This window comes from Helicoverpa armigera, chromosome 10, assembly GCF_030705265.1.
Source record: "Helicoverpa armigera isolate CAAS_96S chromosome 10, ASM3070526v1, whole genome shotgun sequence".
Classification (NCBI taxonomy): domain Eukaryota; kingdom Metazoa; phylum Arthropoda; class Insecta; order Lepidoptera; family Noctuidae; genus Helicoverpa; species Helicoverpa armigera.
In genome coordinates this window covers 7,353,985-7,375,243 of record NC_087129.1, presented here as the reverse complement: position 1 = coordinate 7,375,243, position 21,259 = coordinate 7,353,985, and the positions used below count along the sequence as shown (strand labels likewise).

At 35.5% G+C, this 21,259-nt stretch overlaps 2 protein-coding genes across 6 annotated transcripts; one reads left to right on the top strand and one right to left on the bottom strand.

Moving 5' to 3' along the window:
- Positions 1-3,468: 3,468 nt before the first annotated feature.
- Positions 3,469-12,010, bottom strand: LOC110372358 (97 kDa heat shock protein). Of its 4 annotated transcripts, none has more exons than XM_049841067.2 (15): positions 11,716-12,010; positions 9,499-9,739; positions 9,249-9,390; positions 8,970-9,106; positions 8,735-8,889; positions 8,352-8,554; positions 8,136-8,254; positions 7,640-7,786; positions 7,000-7,117; positions 6,578-6,909; positions 5,919-6,053; positions 5,608-5,817; positions 5,371-5,513; positions 5,003-5,171; positions 3,469-4,850 (listed from the first exon to the last, which is right to left on the bottom strand). In XM_049841067.2, exons 1-15 carry the CDS (start codon positions 11,829-11,831, stop codon positions 4,695-4,697), a joined length of 2,523 nt encoding a protein of 840 aa, XP_049697024.1. In that variant the 5' UTR covers positions 11,832-12,010; the 3' UTR covers positions 3,469-4,694. The 4 variants fall into 4 exon arrangements, with proteins under 4 accessions (XP_049697024.1, XP_021184661.2, XP_021184663.2 ...); XM_021328986.3 differs by having other exon boundaries at positions 5,919-6,032; XM_021328988.3 differs by having other exon boundaries at positions 6,656-6,909.
- Positions 12,011-13,086: 1,076 nt separating this feature from the next.
- LOC110372359 (probable transaldolase) lies at positions 13,087-20,088 on the top strand. 2 transcript variants are annotated; one of them, XM_021328990.3, is made up of 8 exons: positions 13,087-13,216; positions 13,303-13,424; positions 13,822-13,945; positions 14,087-14,194; positions 18,275-18,406; positions 18,718-18,843; positions 19,045-19,270; positions 19,574-20,088. In XM_021328990.3, the coding sequence occupies exons 2-8, from the start codon at positions 13,328-13,330 to the stop codon at positions 19,757-19,759; spliced, it is 999 nt and encodes a 332-aa protein (XP_021184665.3). In that variant the 5' UTR covers positions 13,087-13,216; positions 13,303-13,327; the 3' UTR covers positions 19,760-20,088. The 2 variants fall into 2 exon arrangements, with proteins under 2 accessions (XP_021184665.3, XP_049697025.2); XM_049841068.2 differs by lacking the exon at positions 13,087-13,216 and having other exon boundaries at positions 13,223-13,424.
- Positions 20,089-21,259: the final 1,171 nt, after the last annotated feature.

The window sequence follows — 21,259 nt, the reverse complement described above, 5'->3', positions numbered from 1 at the left end:
TATCGGATTGACCCGTGATTGACCATTAATCACGTTTTAAAAATAAATGTAAATTGAAATGTCAATTTTTCTATTGTATGACACCATTTTGTTATATTTTCAGTAATTTTGGTACAATTCTTGCATTATTGATAATCGGTGATTATTTAAATTAATTAAAGATGGGGAGAACATTCGGTGATTTAGCTGTAATTCGTGGGATTATTTATTATAAAATATCGCCACACGAACAAAAACCTTTTGCTACTGCTTTTGCACATGGAATACCTAACTTTATACCAAGGACTTTAGCAACTATGCCCACCTGGTTGCCAGGTAAAATCAAATGGATTTTTATAAAACTAATGATTTGATTGTTTTTTTGTCTCCATTATCAAACCCGACTCTGTAAAGGCGCAGGCCCACCGCGGTGCACGGAGAGGCTACGCGCGTGTATTAAGCTTTGCTTTGGAAGAAAATCTATGAGGTTGTGTCCACTGCAACCCACGGAGATTCTAAACATGAATTGACGTCATTGATACATGCGTGGCTTGCTTGAATAGGCGGTAACATAGCTCAACGCTATCGACGTGGGTCTACGTTTCCATTGGAGTACACGAAAATCCAGTAGAAACGCAACGCAGACCCACGATATCAAACAAATTAATACACGCAGCTAAAATGTGCGCCGCGGTGGGCCAGAGTAAGAGGGAAAACTCGTTAAGCTGCGAAAATTGAAAACTTCTTTCACTCTTCGGAAGTTACACTATTCTGTTTTTACATTCCTTGTTTTGCCTTCCTCTGTCTTAATATTCAAGTCGCGTTTACGATATGTACAAATACCTACATATTTTCAGTTTTCATTGTGGGTTACATCACTTATATATCTATTGAAGAAACTTACCGCAGATCGCAAAGAAAGAACCCAAGAGACTTTATGTTTGAAACTCCCCCTGAAGAGCAACCTTTATGTCGTCCAAGATAAAGCACCGATATACCCAGTCATGTTTATCTTAACGATATTATTACCGAATAAAATATTTTTTGTTACTCAGAACTTATTTTCAACCTGCTTCCCCTTAAGTGCTTCTTCCGATACGATTCACGTTCGATTCGATTCGACTGAGATCCAATCCCGACTCGATTACGATTGAAGCGTATGTGGCATTCCGCTATTATTTTTTTTTTGAAATAAACGTTTTTATCCTTTTCTGTCATCCAATAATGAATCATTTTGTCTGCAAATGATTTACGATTGCAAAATGATTCTACAGTAAACTACCGTATAGACCAAAATCACCAAAATAGCAGACCAATCGCACACCAATCAAATGTCAATCGAATACGATTGGTCTTTTATTAGGGGGGCGATTCTGCTAAGTTAATAATGTCAAAATTGAATCGCAATAACAGTTTTAACCATAGCGGGCATTCTGCTACTTAGGGCCGGTTGTTCGTACGTTACGGTAAAGTTAAAGTTAAAATTTGACCGATGTCAATTTTGACCACAGTTAATTTGACATTTTTATTATGAAATTTTAACGTTCAACAACGCTTTTTGAATTTAAACCCTGTTAATTTTACTTTAACTAGAATTTAACCCTAACCTAATAAAAGAGGGCCTAATAGAAGACCAATCGTATTCGATTGACATTTGATTGGTGTGCGATTGGTCTGCTATTTTGATGATTTTGGTCTATACGGTAGTTTGCTGTACAATCATTTTGCAATCGTAAATCATTTACAGACAAAATGATTCATTATTGAATGACAGAAAAGGATAAAAACGTTTATTTCAAAGAAAAAATAGCGGAATGCCACATACGCTTCAATCGTAATCGAGTCGGGATTGGAGCTCAGTCGAATCGAGTCGAACGTCAATCGAATGGCGCTTAAGTAAAATTAGGAGAATCGGGCCCCAGGGCCCCGATGGTTAAACCTGCTATTGCGATCATATTTCGATTCGATTTTGTCATTATTAACTTAGGAGAATCGGGCCCCAGAGTCGAAGCGCATCGCGCGGCTTCGCTTTATTTGTAAGAAATAACTGATTGGATACGTAGACGGCGACGTCGCCATTGGCGTCCTAATGAGGCATAGCTCTAAGTCCAATGGTATTCCAATGATATTCGATTGGTTTGCGATTGGTCTATCTATACTATACGGTAGTTTGCCCTACAATCATATTGCAATCGTAAATCATTTGCAGACAATATGATTCATTATTGGATCACAGAACCTGATGAAAAAATTTATTTAAAAGAAAAACTAGAGGAATGCCACATACGCTTCAATCGTAATTAAGTCGTGATTGGATCTCAGTCGGATGTGAATCGTCTGTCACGTAAGTAAAATAAGTTGAATCGCGCCCCTGGAATCGAACCCATGCACTCAGAGGTTGGTGCGTTACCCACTAACCCACCATGACTTTTTGAGTGCAAAAACGTCGTCAGTTTGTAGTTTTCCTTAAAACTAGCTATGGGACTGGGGGGCCTCACGATTGTGGCAATGAAGTATAAAAAGAGTATGTTATGTTAAATTATCCATTTACTAAGCTTTAATGCACAAATAACAGTAATGGTTGGACCATTTATATTAGCAAATGTACAATAGGCCAGATGAACCAATCATTAAACAGCAGATAAAACACTGTCTCAACTCGATGAAATTACATCAGTAAAATAGAAAGAATCATTAAGGTAACTATCAGAACAACAATTTATCCTGCTGTAAAACCAGGGAATCCAGTAAATTAATTAAGTTAAATACGAGATAAACAAAGTTTTGCAAAAAATAGGTAGGAACAAACTTATGGCTTAGAAAGTTCCATATACAGCATCTTTCATTTAGGTATGGAATGATTTTATCTAGTATTTATTTCCTAATTGCAATTTTGAAAATGTTGGAATTTATGACACTAAACGCACTAAGGGTTTTTTTTTTCTTTTTTAACGTTCGTAGAACTATAGTGACAACAACACACAGTGATATGGCAATACTGAAGTGTGAGAGTGCAGGCAAAAAAAAATACAACTTACTTATAAACAATTTACGTCTGGCCCAAATACGTACACGTCATCGCTAATAAGGTTCTTTCGCGATGTGATGTGATGATCTCTCCCTGGCAGTTATTTCCCATCAATGAAAAAGTTTTCAAACCCATTCAGTAGTTAAGGAGCTAATAATCAATTCTTTATAATATTAGTGAACTACAGTTCTGAAGTTAAGCTGTGGTGCGCAGTAGTATTGCCAAAGAAATGCAATTATGATTAAACAACAGTGATAAAAACAAAAATCAAAGTGGTTGGTTACTCCGCACCTAGGATCTAAATCTCAGCATTCTCAGATACCACAGGCCAAATTAGGAGTTGGATGACGATGTTCAATAAAAATGGTTCGATTTTGCCTCAGCATGTTCTGCACAGTATATAAATTGTTGTACTTTTTAAACCATGGGGTTTTATCTTACGAGACAAAAAAAAACAAATATTTTGTAGTGAGTGGCAAAATTAATGTATATTTGAGAAATTACTGAGTGTAAGTATTTCAAATGTACCTTTTAATGTCTTAACTTCTGCAAGGATCGATGAATATAGTTTTCTACTTATAGCATGTGCATTTTGTTCGCATTAAGAACACAGCAGAAGTGATAATATATTTAATCTTCTTATGCTTTTGCCAGTAATACCAACTATTATAGAGAAGAAAATTAAAAGTATTCGTTATTTAAGGCTCATCTATTCAAAGTCGAAACCAAGATTTGGAATCGTGTAGTACAACACACATTTATTCTCATCGATTACCAAAATGCGAGATTTCTCAACTAATCACCAAGATAACAAAAAGTGATTGTTTAGTACCAAAATCTCCAATAACAGAAGTGAAATAAATGTATGTAGAATACAGCTATATCATATAAATCAGCAAACATACCCTTAAACATTTGTAAGTATTGTTACGGTTGTTTTTTATTATACCATTTAAACAACACAAAAACCTTAATTACACTAAAGAACATGAGCACACAGGTGGAATTAAAACTATAGGAGTCATCAATAAAGCAGTCAAGAAGTAAAATTTAACAAATAGTTACTACTTACGACAAATGCTGTTATTACTAAAAGGTTAAATATCCACTCGATGTGTGTTTGTTTAACCACGCATCAAATGTCTGTTTAAACTGTTTGTAATAACTCTGTTAAATTCTAATTTCACCTTTATATTCAATATATGCTCATGTGTATTAATTTATTGGCTATATATTTATTCACTAAATTCAATTTTATCACATCACATGAAATAAAATTGTAGTAACCGCACAAAAATGCATTAATTAGGTGTATAAATTGTAACCAAAATATAAATTAGGTTAATACTATTTATTACTCGAATTATATGCCTAGACTTTGAAATGCGCTATTAATCAAGTTATTGGCCTGCAAAAAATATGTAAAAAAGTAGCATATTAGAAAATAACAACAAAGTTACCAGATATTTCATCATTTGAATAAAAATAAATATACACTATAATTTAACTGTGTGTTCTTTCAGGGTGAACATCGCGGTTTAATCATAAAACTAAATAAGAACACCAGGTGAATGTGTTTAAACGCAGTTAATAATATCGCTGCAGTTTACATCGACGACAGGGCAATTATTTAGTGTCATGATCTAGTGTATTATATGTGGAGGTAGGATGAAGAAGAGGTTGACGTTCATTCGACATCCATTTGTTCTTGTGTTTGTTGCGCGTCAGAAGGCGCGGAGCCGGCGTCGGGCTGGCCGTCTCCAGCTGTGGGGTTGGCCGGGGGTGGTGTCTTCTCTTTAGGTTTCGGTTTGTTTAACACTGGGTTAACAGTGTTCTCAAACGTCTGAAAAAGATATTTGATAATTATAACTATAATTTATTACTCTTTATTTATTCAACAATTGCAACTTCAGATTTTATTAACATAAATTATATCCTTATGTGTAGAAGTCAATGTTGTGGTAAGTACAAGTAGTATGTTGTATGTGTGTGTACCTGTCTCTCCTGGCGGATGTGGTGCGTGGTGTGCGGCGGCGGCGCGTGCGGCGGGGCCCGCGCGAGCGCCTGGCGCGCCGCCTCCAGCCACGCCAGCGCGCGCGCCGCCGCCTCCGCCACCTTCTGCACCTCCGCCTCCGACAGGTGCGAGTACTTCGCGTCGCCCGCCCTGAAACAAACAAAAGATTCATAAATAGTTCATGTGACTACTAGCGATGGAAAGTATTATAACTGATTTATGTTGCTGTAAATGTAAGTAATTCTGTCACAATGGTGACTTAAGTATATTGTGAATATAACTGTGTTGCAAGCTATCAGAAGGTCCTAATAATTGTGTTTGAAATATTAGCACAAAACAAGTAACATACTTGTACAAGTCAACAGCCTTGTTCGCCAACTGTATTGCTCTAGAGAAATCATCTAATGCGCCAGGACGGAGTTCGAACTCCAGGCGTCGCTGCTTGATAGGCTCGCCTTCAGTTTTCAGCTCCGTCAATTTATCGCTGTATACCTGGAATTAACAAAAATAACGTAAAAAACATTCTTAGTTCTCCTTCAGATATAAAAATTTACTTTAAAATTGTGCATATGTCAATTAACATTACCTGTCTGTGTTGATCTTCTCCTTCATCATACAGCCATTGTTCTAGGGCGTCCAACTGATTAACAAGTCTGTTACGATTATCTTCCGCAATGAAGTCATGCAGGCTTTCTCCCTCTGAGAGTTTGCCGCGCAGTTCGTATACATATTCCTCCAAAGCGTTACGAGCATCAGCCCGTTCTTTTTCCTGTCTGTCTTGAGCTTGCATTTTACCCTGAAAATATAAAAATATAAGAAAGAGATTACTGTCTATCTTTCAAACTATTTAATTCGCATAATAAATGTTTAATTTTATATTTAACAAATGGAAATTACCTCTTGCTCCAAATAAGCATTAAGTTCATTCTTAGCAAGTCCATGTGTTTGGGCATCAATTGGGAGCTCAATAGTTTTGACGAGAACCTTCTTGGTCTTGTCCTTTGATTTATCCTTTTTATCATCAGGGTTATCCTGCGAATAAGCACACAAGTTCAAATCTAAAAAAAACATTTTTCCCCACTACCATCACTGCTTGGAATGTATTTTTAAGTTTTTTCTTTCAATTTTATTTCCAAGCAATGAGGTGACCCATTTGCATTTATTTCAACATTTAATAAAATACAATAATAAAAATAACTTAAGCTTCACAAGTCCTCCATACTCCAGGGTTTCTGCAGAACGAAAAATATGAAAAAACGAAACAATCAACTTCAAGCTTGACAAAAACATGCGTGGACACAGAGATAAGTTTAAAAGAACAAAAACAAGTAGAAATCGCATGAGGCGGTACTAACCTCATCAAACTAGAAATTTGTGCAAATGGACCTCAAGATGAGGGTGGGGACGAAATGTAACGTTGTGATGTCTGCTGCCAGAAGTTTATAATAACGAGGGCTGAGATAACAAAATAGCGTTAGATTGTAAAACTAGGCGTTATGAAGAGAAGGCGGGCAACAAACAACACGGGACTGGACACACGCGCTACCGACACGTACCCCGCTGAACCACTGTCCTACTTTCTGTGTCCACGACTGTTTTTGTTGAGGCTCCCCCTTCATTTCGTCGTCTCTCACCTCTTGGTTCTCAGGACCATTTTGTTGTTGATCTTGGGCGGCGCCATTTGTGTCCATAGCAGCATCCTGTCCCTGAGAATTTTCATTTGCATTCTCCATCTCTATATTATCATTTTGAGCAGCATCTTGCTTCTTTTCAACAAGGGAGGCGGAGGCGACTGTGATTATGCCATGAATGTTCACTCTCACTTTGAGTTTCACTTTTTGTGACTCGCCTTCAGCTGTAGGCTGGACATCTCTTATATGCCACTGACCTGGAATTATTTATGTAAGTAGTTAGAAATTATTTATTTTTGTCTTGACCATAACATATTTATTAGCACAATTGAGACTGTGATACATACCAATAAAGGTGTCTGGGTAGGGCACTTGATCAGAGTAGTAAGCACTAACAGAGAAGGGCTCCTTCCTGTAGAATGTCAACATCTTGGAGAATGGAGCAGCGTGGAATGCAGAGAACACCTGTAATCAAAAGATTTTACCAATTAAATGTCCATATGAGTAGTAGTGTAAATCTAAAGGAAATCTTTCTATCTCAGTATGCTTTCAGACTGAAACCATTTAATGAACAAGATGGTTTAAACTTACTTTAAATAAAAAGATTTATCGAGATTAGTTATCTTTGTTAAGAGCCTACACAAACAAGTAGAACACGTAATTACTATCTAACCATGTATAAACTTTTTACAATATGGTTTGCTGTAAGAAAACCCAATTTTGGGTTGGGCTAAGCTTGTGTTTGTGCATTATCTTTTGAAAAACATATATTTATTAATAGTGTCTGCAATAGAGGATAATAATCAACACTGAACACGAAAGATTTGTTTGTTTGACATGAATAGGATTCGAAACTACTTGACTGGTTTGAAAAATGATTTCATTGTTGGGAAGCTACAATATAGCCGGTTAACATAGGCTATATTTTATCCGGGTACGGACGATACCGCGGGAAGACTGGAATAAAGGATATTATGTGTTGCTGACCTCCATGTCGCCGTCCTCGCCCTTGGCGGCGTCCCAGGCGAGGCGCACGGCGTAGGGCGTGACGTCGGTGACGCTGAACTCGCGCACGCGCACGGCCGGGCTCAGCATGGCGCACTGCAGCGCGCAGCCGCGCGACACCGCCTCGTCCTGCACAACGCGTAAGCGTCACTACTGTCCCTTTAAGGCTTTTTTTTGTTGGAACACATCAGATAATCCCTCCCGCTGCGGGTGCAGCATGAGGGAGTGTCAGACTCTTACTGACCAAAACCCACCATGACCCTTCTTAAGCTTATTGCGTTCCAGGGCCGTGGTGTCTCTTTCGAACAATCTCTTATACGGGAATGCGCAGCCCCGGCATAAGTTTATATGTATGTAGTAGTTTATGTGTATATATGGTGTTATTATAACCAGTTTATAATCAGCTGGTGATGTATATGTCAGTGGAAAGAAATAAATGTTAGGAAGTATGTAAAAACCATATCTAAGCTAATGTTACCTGATTTAATGTGGTTGAAGCATGCTTGTTAAAGACTTGTTCAATCAAGTTTTTGACTGCAGGAATTCTAGTAGAACCTCCAACAATCTCCACGGAATGAATGTCTTCAGGTCTAAGCTCTGAAACAATGATGTTAATGTTAACATGGCATGTGTTGTTGTGGATGAAGATATAAAGCTACAGAAACGATAAGAATGCGGTAGTAATGCTACTCACTGGCATTGTGCAATATGGCCCTCATAGTTCTTTCGATGCGTGTGAAGGTCTCAGCACAGATTTGCTCCATTTGCGATCGCTGCATCTCACTTGAGACATCGCGCTCCTCCATGAAGCACTCGATATTGATTGGCAGACGGGTGCTGTTAGCTGACATCTGTTTCTTTAGCTTCTCCACTTCTTGAAGAAGACGAAGGAAAGCCCTGCAAGGAAATATTATGTGTGTAAGACTCAAGATGAACTAGAGCAACTTAATAAATAATAAAACAGTAAAGGATGTCAATAGCACTAAAACATATTTTTTTTTCAAATAATAGTCATACAACAATTTAATTGCAAACTAATATATTATATGTACGAATGATAATATAACTGTGACTAACCTTTGATTTTTTCTGGCATCCAGCTTTAATCTGCTGAAGATGTCTTGACAGAAATAGTCAGCCAGAGCCATGTCAATGTCCCGTCCACCACATTGGGCATCCGTTGATGTAGCCAAGACACGCAGTTTGCCCTTGTTGAAGGCACATGCTGACACCTACAAATTTAATTATCCAAAGTTTAGTTTAAACCATAGTAAACATACATGTATAACATAAAACATGGGTAGTAACATACCTGCAGTGAACTATGTCCAAAGTCAACAAACACTACATTCTTAGGCTTCTCTTCAGGTGCAGGTAAGTCCTGCTTATAAATACCGTAAGCCAAAGCAGTGGCGGTTGTTTCATTCATAAGGCGCAATACATTCAGTCCTGAAAATAATAAATATACACCAAATTAACTATGGCTATGTTACCTTATATGCTAACAAACGTGCAGTATCAAATATCAATAGCAGATAAATACAATTTCATTCCATTCAACTTTAATGAAAGAACTTATAGATGTTCTTACCTGCAATACTAGCAGCATCCAATAGAGCATTTCTCTCAGAGTTTGTAAAGTAACTAGGCACAGATATGACACAGTCATTAATTGGGGTCTGCAAAGCTATTGTTGCACTATCTTTCAACTTTGTAAACAGCATAGCCGTTATCTGAAAATCACACATGTTACATTTTACTTGTTTAGAACTTAGTTTTTATTTTTAATATAAATAAATTATCACATTATTTTATTTTATAACTATTACACAAGACTATACCTGCTCTGGAGTAAAAACGTTATCTTCACCCAGGTAGTTCACTCTGATACCAATTCCGTCATCAGGTCTTTGTTCGACTTTGAATGGGAAATATTTCAACTCCTTTTGAACATAGGGGTCAGAGAATTTTCTACCTAATAGTCTCTTGAAACCAAAAACAGTATTCTTCATATTTGTAACCATCTGGTTCTTTGCAGCCACACCTAATATTCGATTTTTCGATGAAAATGCCACACATGATCTGAAAATTTAATTCCTCAATTTGAATACAAATCATCACAAGTAGACGGGATACTTATAAGGACATAATTTGAAGTGATCCTATATTTGTAAGAGATTGAGTTTTGAATATAATTATTGCCGACCAACAATAATATCTAGCCTTGTACCAAAAAGTATTACTTTTTAGGAAAAAAGAAAGATTACCAGTGAAATAATCAATGCCATCTACATAAAATTATCTGTTGTAATTGTAACTTTTAATTACTAAGTGATGGTATTTTTTTAGACACTATTTACCATTCGAAAACTTAATAAAATTCATCGAATTAGGTATATTATTTTATGAAAAATAGCTGTATATAGAGATAACAATACTGAATATCATAGATTTTTCTACAATTAATTTATGATAACCTTTTATCAAATGTTGGCTAACCACAAACATGGAAGTAATGACATTCATTCCTAAAATGAATTTTCCAAGTTATGAATAAATTTTAACTATGTTACAGATTTTTACAGACAGTCCCATTCATTGTGAACTCTTTTTTATATTTTTTTGTACATTCAACGATTACTAAACATGCAATAGCAGGGTGAGTTGCACCATCAAACTATAACTGTAACCATTTGTCTGCCACCCTTTGGTCACGTCAGCGATTTGACAACTGCAAATGGTTTGGTGATAATTATAGATAGAAATGTTGTAACCCACAGTTACAAAGTACATGACCTAATGGTAATTGGATGAAAATTCTATTCTTTTGAAATTCTGATGTATTGTTAAATCCTTTTGTTAGTGTTGATTAGAGTAGCAAATAAAATGATAGACAGGAAAGGATCAACCTTTGATGATGATGAGGGGGGATGGAAAACTGCAATAGTATTGTAATGACACAATGTATCTTGGCATCATGGACATGTGTACATCAGAATAACTGGTTGTCTATGGCGTTGGTCTATGAGAGTTGCAGTTAATAGTGACATAATTATATTAAGTTTAAATTGACTCATTAGAATTTTGGCTTTAATGGACATTGAGTTTGTAAGAAGATTACTGTAAGTAAATCATATTGGTGCCATTTAAACTGTTACAATGTTGTGATTAATTTCCATCCGCTAACACTGACACAAGTAACTGAGTCTATTTTCTCTACAATAAATAGTATGTTTTGTTTTCAAAGCTTGCTCTTCAACTTACATAATGCTATAATGGTACACTCATTACATCATAATAATTATGTTCCATATAATCTTACTTTTTTATTGCTACAGCCTGAGTCTACACATAAACCCAAATGTCTTTAAAAAACCAATTGACCAATGTCTTTAAAAAAATATATATTTTTCTGACATAGTCTCTTACCATATTTTCAGAATACAAGGCTTACAAATGAATTACATCAGGATGCATATAAAAAAATATATAAATACATACTCATTATAGAAATTAGGTCAATCTGTCAGTTACATGGATTCTTGATCTAATTTAGCAAGCAGTTATTGTAAATGACAAGAGAATGAGCACTCGAAATTATATTCATAAATTTAATAAAATTAATTAGGTTCTCAAAATAAATAAGATGACATCATTAAATCATTACTATTTGGGAATCTGACAAATATGTGTGTGAAATTAAAACTATAATTGTATATAGGTGATATTCTGGATAAGTGTGACTAACCTACAATGATAAATCGAATTGTTGCAAGGACATTGAAACGAAAACTGTTGATCACGGAAAAGTTTACTGTCAGAATAGGTCAATTATATCTTCCAAGGACTAGATGATTTGGGATTACAAAAAATCTTAACTGCTAAGGAATTGAATAGTGAGTCTACAAGAAAATTATCCCTGAGCTCGAACATGACAAGCAGATAATCAAATCAGATGTTTTAAGGTTTTAGGTTTGTCAATGGGCGAAACATGATGACAGCATGATGAGAAATTATTTTACCCTTATATAGAAATAAAAACACTGTTTAGTACTTACGGAGTCCCGCGGAGGCTATAATCGTTGGCTATTGTCTCAATACCACCTGCTTTAGCCACAGCGATATAACATGATTCATTACCGAAATCAATACCAATGACGGACATAGCGGCCATCGTTAACTGAAATTTGTCTTAATTTCTTACAAGAATTGTTAAATCTTGCTTATCTTCCGAATCACACGAACAGAGAAACACGTTGCTGTAGTCGACAATCGATCAATCTATCGTACAAACGCCGGTTTATTGCCGCATAGTTCCTTCATTCGTGCTTGTACGCGAATTTTCTAGAAGTGTGGCCAGTAGTGTTGTATTTAGTAATCTTATTCGATTTGTCATTAGTCGATTTCGTTAAGTTCTTTTTTTTTCTAATAATGTTTCCATTCATAAATTAACAATCAACTTCACAACAATCCGATTCTTTGGAATTTTATTGATTTTTAGAAGGTGATTTTAATTGAAAAAAAATATCGTAAATTTGCTCAATTATATTGACCGTCTAGGAAGCTCCTATGGCTTGGCCGTGACTTAACCATAAACGCGCGGCGAAGGTGCGCGGTGCTCCGATGGAGGCTAATACATATTCATAGTCTTCTGCTTGAAAATTAGCCACAAAACACTATCAAGTTTTTAAACTGTAGTAAAATATTTGAGTGAGAATTCACTGACCCTTTTAAATTTTACCTGTAAGGAACTCCCTAGACGACGAACGTTTACCTATTTTGCTCTATTGACAGATCCGACTAGTGTTAGCAATCTGTGTTGAAGACAGCACAGTGATTTTCAGCGATTATGGCACAATATTTGTGTTTGGTTTAAGATTTCACGCAGCTCGCAATAAATCAATATTTTTTAAGAACCTATATTTTGATCAATGAGATAAATTAATTTAATAAATAAATGTCATAGGTTATCACTTTTTTTTTTTTTTAATTTATTCTTGGCCATAGATACAAGTCTTTCAGCCGATCATAGGTTATCACTATCCTATCAGTGTTGCAAGGCGTGACAGAGTGTGTGTTCCAAAATATAACTCTACTAATTTATTTTTGCTAAGAATGACATACCATAATTTTATAAGGGTAAGACGAGTATCCGACAGTTGCACAAAGCTCAATTAAAGTTAAAGCTTCTTTTAATTTATTATTGACTCTTTCTTTGCCAACAAGATAAAAAGTGTTAGCAATAGATTTAATGAAGCTTTAATTTTAATGGAACTTTGTGCAACTGACGTGACGGTACGTAGTACATATATATCGATGCGTGACGGTAAGTCATGCAAGTGTGACGCACGCGTCGTATCAAGTTAGGTGTACTCGGTGTTACCAAAATCAGTAATAAATAAGAACTTAAAACATAGATAACCATCTAAATGGAGTTAGGTTGATAGTTAAGATTATTAACATTAGAGCAGCAGCTTGTCTGTATTTCGGAACACACACTGAATAATCCACTTCAAGTTTTTTTGCTATGCCGAGGTCACCTTCACCGATTTTATGATTGTGTGTATGACGTTTATATAGTCAATTCAATCGTTTTTATTCACGCTCCACTTATTAGCGTCGAGTGATTGTATTAACACTTTCAGGTTCCGTTCAGGTAAAGTCTTCAGTATGAGTGGTGAACCCCAAGCGAAACGTACAAAAATGAGCGCCCTAGAGCAGTTAAAACAATATTGTACGGTGGTGGCCGATACCGGTGATTTTGAAGGTTAGAAATAATTATAATGTTTTCTTTATTTTATTAAAGTTAGAATTTCGGAGCGGGTCAAGTTCCCGATGACTTGTTTATACTATCGACACACTTGCGATCTGACCTCGCAATAGGTTATTGAAAGTTCCGGCCCGTAATGTTGGGAAGGTAGAATAATGTTATTTTTTATGTTCTATATAAAATATGATATGGAATTTGATTTATAAGTCTAAATACGTCTTATTTATGCTCGTATTGAGTGAACATGGTTCTAAAAAGATTGCTTTACACCTTCATATTAACTAAGATTCAACAAGGAGAGGTCAGGGTCATCCACATGTTTCAATTAAGTTTCTTACAGATTCAATAGATTTTTTACTGAGAATAAGTATAATAATTTGTTTAATGTTTGCAGCAATGAAAGAATACAAACCAACAGATGCTACTACAAATCCAAGTTTGATATTGTCTGCGGCTGCCATGGAGCAGTACCAGCACATACTGGATAAAGCCATCAAATATGCAAAGGAGGTTGGCAGGTATGTGGTACTGTTTCTTTTGAATTCTCTTTGATATAAGTAGAATAATTTATTAAGAGAGGCATGCATATTTATGTTCAACTTGTAGGAATGTCATTGGCAACAATTTAATATCTAAGTTATTCTACATTATAATTTCAGCACTGTGGAAGAGCAGGTAGCAGAGACCCTGGACATGCTCAGCGTATTGTTTGGTTGTGAGATACTTAAGATCATTCCTGGGAGAGTCTCTGTGGAAGTTGACGCCAGGTACCGTAAAATGGGGGGAATAGGGATCCAGGGGTGAATAGGGAAAAAACCAGGAATCATTTTTGACACTGAATATTAGCTTGTAAATCGTTCCATCTTTTACCATTTTTTGAGAGATAATAGTAAATTTTTGGAACTTCTCTATGGCAACATTGAACAAGCGTGAAATTAGCTGCAAACTGTCAAAAATGTCAGTTGAAAATAGTATAAACAAGACGACGGTTTTTACAGTGTTCAAAACTTTGCTGTGTTAAAGTTATTTTGTATTAAGCGGATACGAGTGTTTGTTTTTTACGTTATTTAGTGTTTGGGCCATCATATACATAAAAGTAAGTATCAGTTATTAATTAATATTACTTATTATTTAGATTTTTACAATGGCATGATAAATTTGTATTTTTTGGGGTGAATGGGGACGTCTCAAGTATGAATCACAACGAAAGCGGGGTTGATCGGGATGATGATGGGATGAATAGGAACGACTTATGTATGAATAGGTACAGCTTTATAGGGTTGTCACTAAGCAGACTCAACAATTTTTATTGTGTAATCTAGGTAGGTAATAATTACGTTTATTTCTTTATATTTTATGTCGAATTTTTTTTCATAAATTAGCAAGTATTATACTGCGTCGTTAGTCTAGAGATTGCAAGTGCAACTACCAAACAGGGAGTCTCGGGATCGATTACCGGGTCGGGCCAAGTTTTGTTGGAATTTCGAAATATTCTATGGAGTTCGAAATTGTGTCCGGTGTATGTTAGGACTGACGAACAGTGGCTGTCACATTTAATACGTGCCTCAGTTTTTTTTTTTGGGACTGGAAATTATTAAATGACACCTCCTGCTCTGGGCGTAACCGAAAGTTTATTGTAGTGTTGATATATTGAGTGGAAATATTTATATACAATTATGCAAATTTATTTTTTCAGATATGCCTCGCGTGTATATCTCAAGAAGTACAAAACCTTATAAGAGGTATGATCCCCTCATATTAAAAACTGCAATAGAAACTTATGAAACTGGAAATAAATCTCTAGTTGAAACAGCTAAACAATTTAATATTTCTAAATCCGTTTTGCATCGACATGTAACGAGAACAATGAACAGTCAAGGTGGACAAAGAGCACTAAGTGATGAAGCAGAACAATATATAATAAAATATATCAATATTTGTTCTGAGTGGGGGTATCCCCTTGATACTTATGACTTAAGGATTATAATAAAGGGATACTTAGATAGAGTTGGCATAGAAGTAAAAAAATTTAAAAATAACTTACCTGGTGTGGATTATATAGAATGTTTCTTAAAGCGTCACAAGAAAGAAATTTCAGAAAGAATAAGCCAGAACATTAAAAGAGCAAGGGCTGCAGTATCTCCAGAAATTATAGAGGAATATTTTAGGCAACTTGAAAATTCCTTAAAGGATGTACCTTTATGTAACATCGTGAATTACGATGAGTCCAATCTAGCTGATGACCCTGGTAAAAAGAAGGTTTTGACTAAAAGAGGCGTCAAATACCCTGAAAGGGTTATGAACCACACAAAGTCTTCGACATCGCTGATGATGGCTGCATCTGCGGATGGAACACTGTTGCCCTGCTACGTAGTCTATAAAGCTGGCAATCTTTACAATACCTGGACTACAAATGGCCCCCCTAACTGTAGATATAATCGCACTAACTCAGGCTGGTTTGATGGCAATACGTTTGAAGATTGGGTGGAAACTGTAGCCCTTCCATACTTCAATAATAAACCTGGAAAAAAAATATTGATTGGGGACAACCTGTCTTCACACCTATCTTTAGATTTAATTAAAAAATGTCAAGAACAAGACGTACATTTTTTATTTCTGCCACCAAATTCAACGCACCTGACGCAGCCACTTGATGTAGCCTTCTTTAGGCCTGTGAAAATTGCGTGGCGTAACATTCTTTTTACGTGGAAAAAATCTGAAGGCCGGGTAATGCCCACAATACCTAAGAATGTTTTTCCGAAATTACTCAAGCAATTACTAGATAAAATGGAACCAAATACAAAACAAAACATTTTAGCCGGATTTATGAAAGCAGGAATAAGCCCTCTAAATAAAGACAAAGTACTCAATAGATTGCCAGGAAGTAACTTAAGACGCGAATTTTGTATGGAAGAAAAAGAAGCAATTGATGAATCAGTGTTATCATTATTAAAGGAAATGCGATATGGAACAGAAAATACTAGAACTATTCGTAAACCCAAAAAAATAAATGTTATACCTGGAAAAAGTGTAGAAGACAGCGATTATGTAGAAAGCGATATTTCAAGTTCAAATGCACTCTCGGATGTTGATTCACAAGTTACGAAAACGTCTAAAAAATCAAAAAGAAGCCTAAGTCAAACAAACAATAAAAAGAAAAATCTAATACCTACAGGAAAAGAAAATGTAATAGCGGAAGTATCAAGACTAAAAGGTAAAGGGATAGGTAAGAAATCTAAACCACTAAAATGTAACATTAATCTAAATAAAGAATCTGGAGAACAACAACAAGAAGAACAACAAGAACAAGAGAAACAAATTTTAGAAGAACAACAACAACAAAATTTTGATATTGACCTAACTGACATTGACAATATACCTGTTTTATTACTTGACGACAATTTTACTTTAACAGAAAATAATTGTATTGTAACAAAAGAACATTCTGCTTTACTAGAAGACAATATAAATGTAACAAAAGATAATTTGATTGTAACAGAAGGACATTCTGCTTTACTAGAAGAAAATATAAATGTGACAGAAGATAATTTTATTGTAACAGAAGACCACCGCCAAAAAAACACACAACCAAAAATACGCATTTTATCTGATGTTATATACAAACCTAAGCCTAGTACAAGTGGGCTCAGAAGACCTAGTTACTATAAGGATGACGAGGAAATTCTTCGAGATCTGATGGACTCAGATGAGGAGTAATTGTTTTCTTTTTTTTTGAGGTTTTTGTTTTTTTTTTTTTACACCAAACCATGTATGATCTCATTTACCTAACGGTACCTTATACGCGTAGGATTTAGAATTATTTTTATGTTAAGTAAAACTGATTTGTTAAGTCTATGTCTACAGAGGTTTTATAAGATAACGTTTTTATTTAAATTGAAGTGTATTTTAAGAGTGAGTTGTTAATTTTGGACTTTTAATATTTTAATTGCTAAAAGCTATTTTATAATAACCTGATTGAAACCTGACATTATTTGTTTGTTGATTTTGAAATGTTTATACAGGTTCATTAATAAATAATTTGCAAAAGGTTTGTTGATTAAAAGTAAATAATGGAAGTGAAAGTGGATTTTATTTCAGTAACTAATTAGTAATCAGAAACTAATATTATGTTCAAATGTAAGAATTACAAATATTAATAAGTAATAATGTTGAATAAATTAAATAAATAGATAATGCAAAAAAATAGGTAGGTAGCCAGAAATTATAATTTATTACACAAGTGGCAGCCCTAGAGAATTTCTCCATTGACCTTAGTTTCGTCCCGATTGACCCCAATTTCTGGGTGAATAGGGATAGGCTATATTTAAGCTTTTTTATGCATAAACTTAAATGCTAATTACATAATTTATATTTGATCACAAAGATACCATCACGACTCAATTATTACAATCGCCTTACAGCGAATTTTGTATAAAAAAACGCCTTAACTTTCTTTATGAAGTTCAGATTTGTCCCTTTTCACCCCATTTTACGGTAATCATTTATTTAATTTTATGTACCTAACACACATATAAATATTTCTTTTTTGGAAACTCATTAAACACAATTCTTATTTAAGCTGTCTTATGTTAGCTTAGTTGTTAAATGAACATATAAAATGTCATGAAATACAAAACGAAAAATATTCTTAATAACACAATACAGTTTTAATCAGTATATTACTACTACTAATTATCATTGATATCTAATCTAAATGCTTATTAGAAAATAACATTGTATTATGCAATCAATTATTTACATTGCATGCTGATTGCATACTTCATTAAAATGTTAGTATAGTAACAAGATACAAGTTTGCTATAATGCTGCAACATCTTTATTTTCAGATTGTCCTTTGATAAGGATGCAAGCATATCCAAGGCTATCAAGCTGATCAACATGTTTGCTGAATATGGCATTAAGAAGGAACGCATTCTAATAAAGTTGGCTTCAACTTGGGAAGGCATCCAGGCAGCTAGGTAATAATTGGTATTTGAATTAGAAAAATGTTTTAAAATGTCTTATATGATACAAGTTTGCTATACCAAATGTCAGAAGTTTTGTTCCTACCTATGTCAAGTAATAAGAGGTGTTAGGGAAATCATACAGTGAAATGACTAGTGGGTTTGCTTGCTTTTTGTGTAATATTATATCCAATTTTAAGAAATTATCTATCAATAAATAAACTATTGACCTGATAATACTTATGTATCAATAACAAAAATTTAAGTTGTAGTTTATAAAATGATATCCAAACAGGTATTTTTAATTTAATGTTTTAACTTTATAGAGAATTGGAGAAGAAACATGGAATTCACTGTAATTTGACCTTGCTGTTTTCTTTGTACCAAGCTATTGCTTGTGCTGAAGCTAATGTCACCCTTATATCACCATTTGTTGGAAGAATTCTGGATTGGTAAGTGTAATTTATTTAGCAAACAAGAATTGAAATTTTATACTTGGATGTACAGAATTTCACCATTAAAGTATTTTGAAGGATTTGCTGTGCTTCCTCTTTAATAATTTGACAAATGTTCCAAACAGATCATCTGACTCGCTAAGTTGTTTTGTACATACTCAGTAGTGCGATGATAAGACCGGACATAACATGTTGTAGGTACGTTGAGCACACAAAGAAGACATATGAAGGTAAAGAAGACCCTGGCGTCGTGTCAGTCACTCGCGTATACAATTACTACAAGAAATTTGGCTACAAGACTCAAGTGATGGGCGCGTCTTTCCGTAACACTGGCGAGATTCGCGAGCTAGCCGGCTGCGACCTGCTTACCATCAGCCCAAAACTTTTACAAGAGTTGGCATCCAGTGAGCAACCACTGAAGAGAGTGAGTTTAATACCTTTTTGATTCATTATAAGAGAACACTGCGATAAGTCATTAATTTATCTTCAATCTATGAAATCTTGCATAGTAGCATTACTTTGCGATTTTTGTATTAACGTCAGAATATCATTTACTGCTTCGTCATAAGCGTATTTTTGCATTTGAATGTCTCTCAAGCGCATGGTTGAGGATAATTTTTTACTAAAAGTATTGATGCATAAAAACAAAGAAACTATCCCGAAGATTAAATTAATCTCACTGTCAGAAACGTAACTAAAAATATAATTGTATTTTGTTTGTTTACAGGTCCTGGACCCAAAGTTTGCTGCTCAGTGTGACATGGAAAAGATTTCCCTAAGTGAGTCTCAATTCCGTTGGCATCTTAATGAAGATCAGATGGCTACTGACAAACTTTCGGACGGAATCAGGAAATTTGCTGCTGACACAAGGAAACTTGAGACTCTAATCAAAGCTCTATTGGCTAAGAAGTAAATATGAAAAAGAAAAAATGCACACTAACTGGGGTTAAGAGGCACAATTAGGCTAAGCTTAAATTTAAGCATAAGGAGATGATTTATATAAATTGTTTTTCATATATTTTTACGAGGCTTTCCTAAGGTTTTTTTATATGTGTTATTTTTACATTGTTAATTAGATAACTTCCGTATTCCATTTTCTATTACTAACCTGTTGTGTGTGTGTAACACACCTGTTGTATTGTAAAAAAGGGACCGCAAAATTAGTACATTCCAGTACAAATTGTTGTATAAATCTTTATTGGAGGGTTTAGAAGATACCTATTAAACTATTTTCAAAAATTGTTTTTTTTTTTTTTTTTTTTTTAAATTCAAAACGTTCCTTTGTGTGAAGTGTCTGTATTTTACACGTTCTAGCGCAAACGACTGGGCCGATTCTAAAAAAAATTGGCTATAAGTAGCCATTGTAACATAAAGCTATCAAAAGATTTACATTATCATGTCCCAGTAAATTTTTGAATTTTTAAAGGAAAGGAAATATATCGATTTACAATTTCGAGTAACTTTTACGTTATTGCAGCGTAGGTGTCTAGCGGAAGCTAAAGTAATGTAAGTCTTTCGCTGCCGGCTGTTGTGTCCTGCATGATCGGCAGCGAAGAAGGGTGGAACGCCGTCGCCTCCTTTTGTGAGGATGTGATGGTTTTAAAGGAGGCGGCGGAAAGGGAGAGAGAAACTGCTCCTCTCTCCCCGCCCGCAGCAGACGTGGTGGGCGTCGCAGGTGGCTGATCTCCGGCCACCAGGGCGCGGGCCTGCGGGCGACAGACTAGGGCGTCTGTCGTCCGATCAGAAACAGGCCTCGAGACGGTGGCGTTGTGTTGCGCGCGCCTCTTAGTGGAGTTTGCTGTGGCCGCTGGGTGACGGCCACAGAGGTCGACGGGGCCCGCCTTTGAACATCTGGCGGGCCAATACCTGTCGGGGGTGCGGAAGAATGCTTTGGCGATACCCGTGCCACCCGTGCTCGACAATAGGTAAGGTAGAAGGCAACACTGGGTGGGTTTTTAGCCGGTAAAAGTCCGGCACACCCCCTCCACCGACCCCAGGTGGAAGGAAGTCCATGAGGATTTTCCCCCTGCCAAAAAAAAAAAGCTAAAGTAATGTAATTATGTGGCTAATTTGCCTCCAGCATTTTGAAAACAATAAACATACACCGCTCCTTGATACATATCCATCTTCAAGGCTTTAAGTTAGTTCCAGAGCTTAGCGGCAAACAAACTTAACTTACTGTCTTCAGCTGAATTACATAGGTAGGTACAGATTGTTTATATATCCAGTAGATATTTTTAACAATAACAAAGTTTAATATAAAAATTCTTACTGGATATTGAAATCTCCGATTTTTGCATTTCTCGCACGCATTGTCCTTTATAAAATCACTGCAACGCCATCTATCGAGTATGGAGCTAACTGTCAACTAATAGTGTTGCTAGTTAGTGTGTTGTATTGTAATATGTTACTT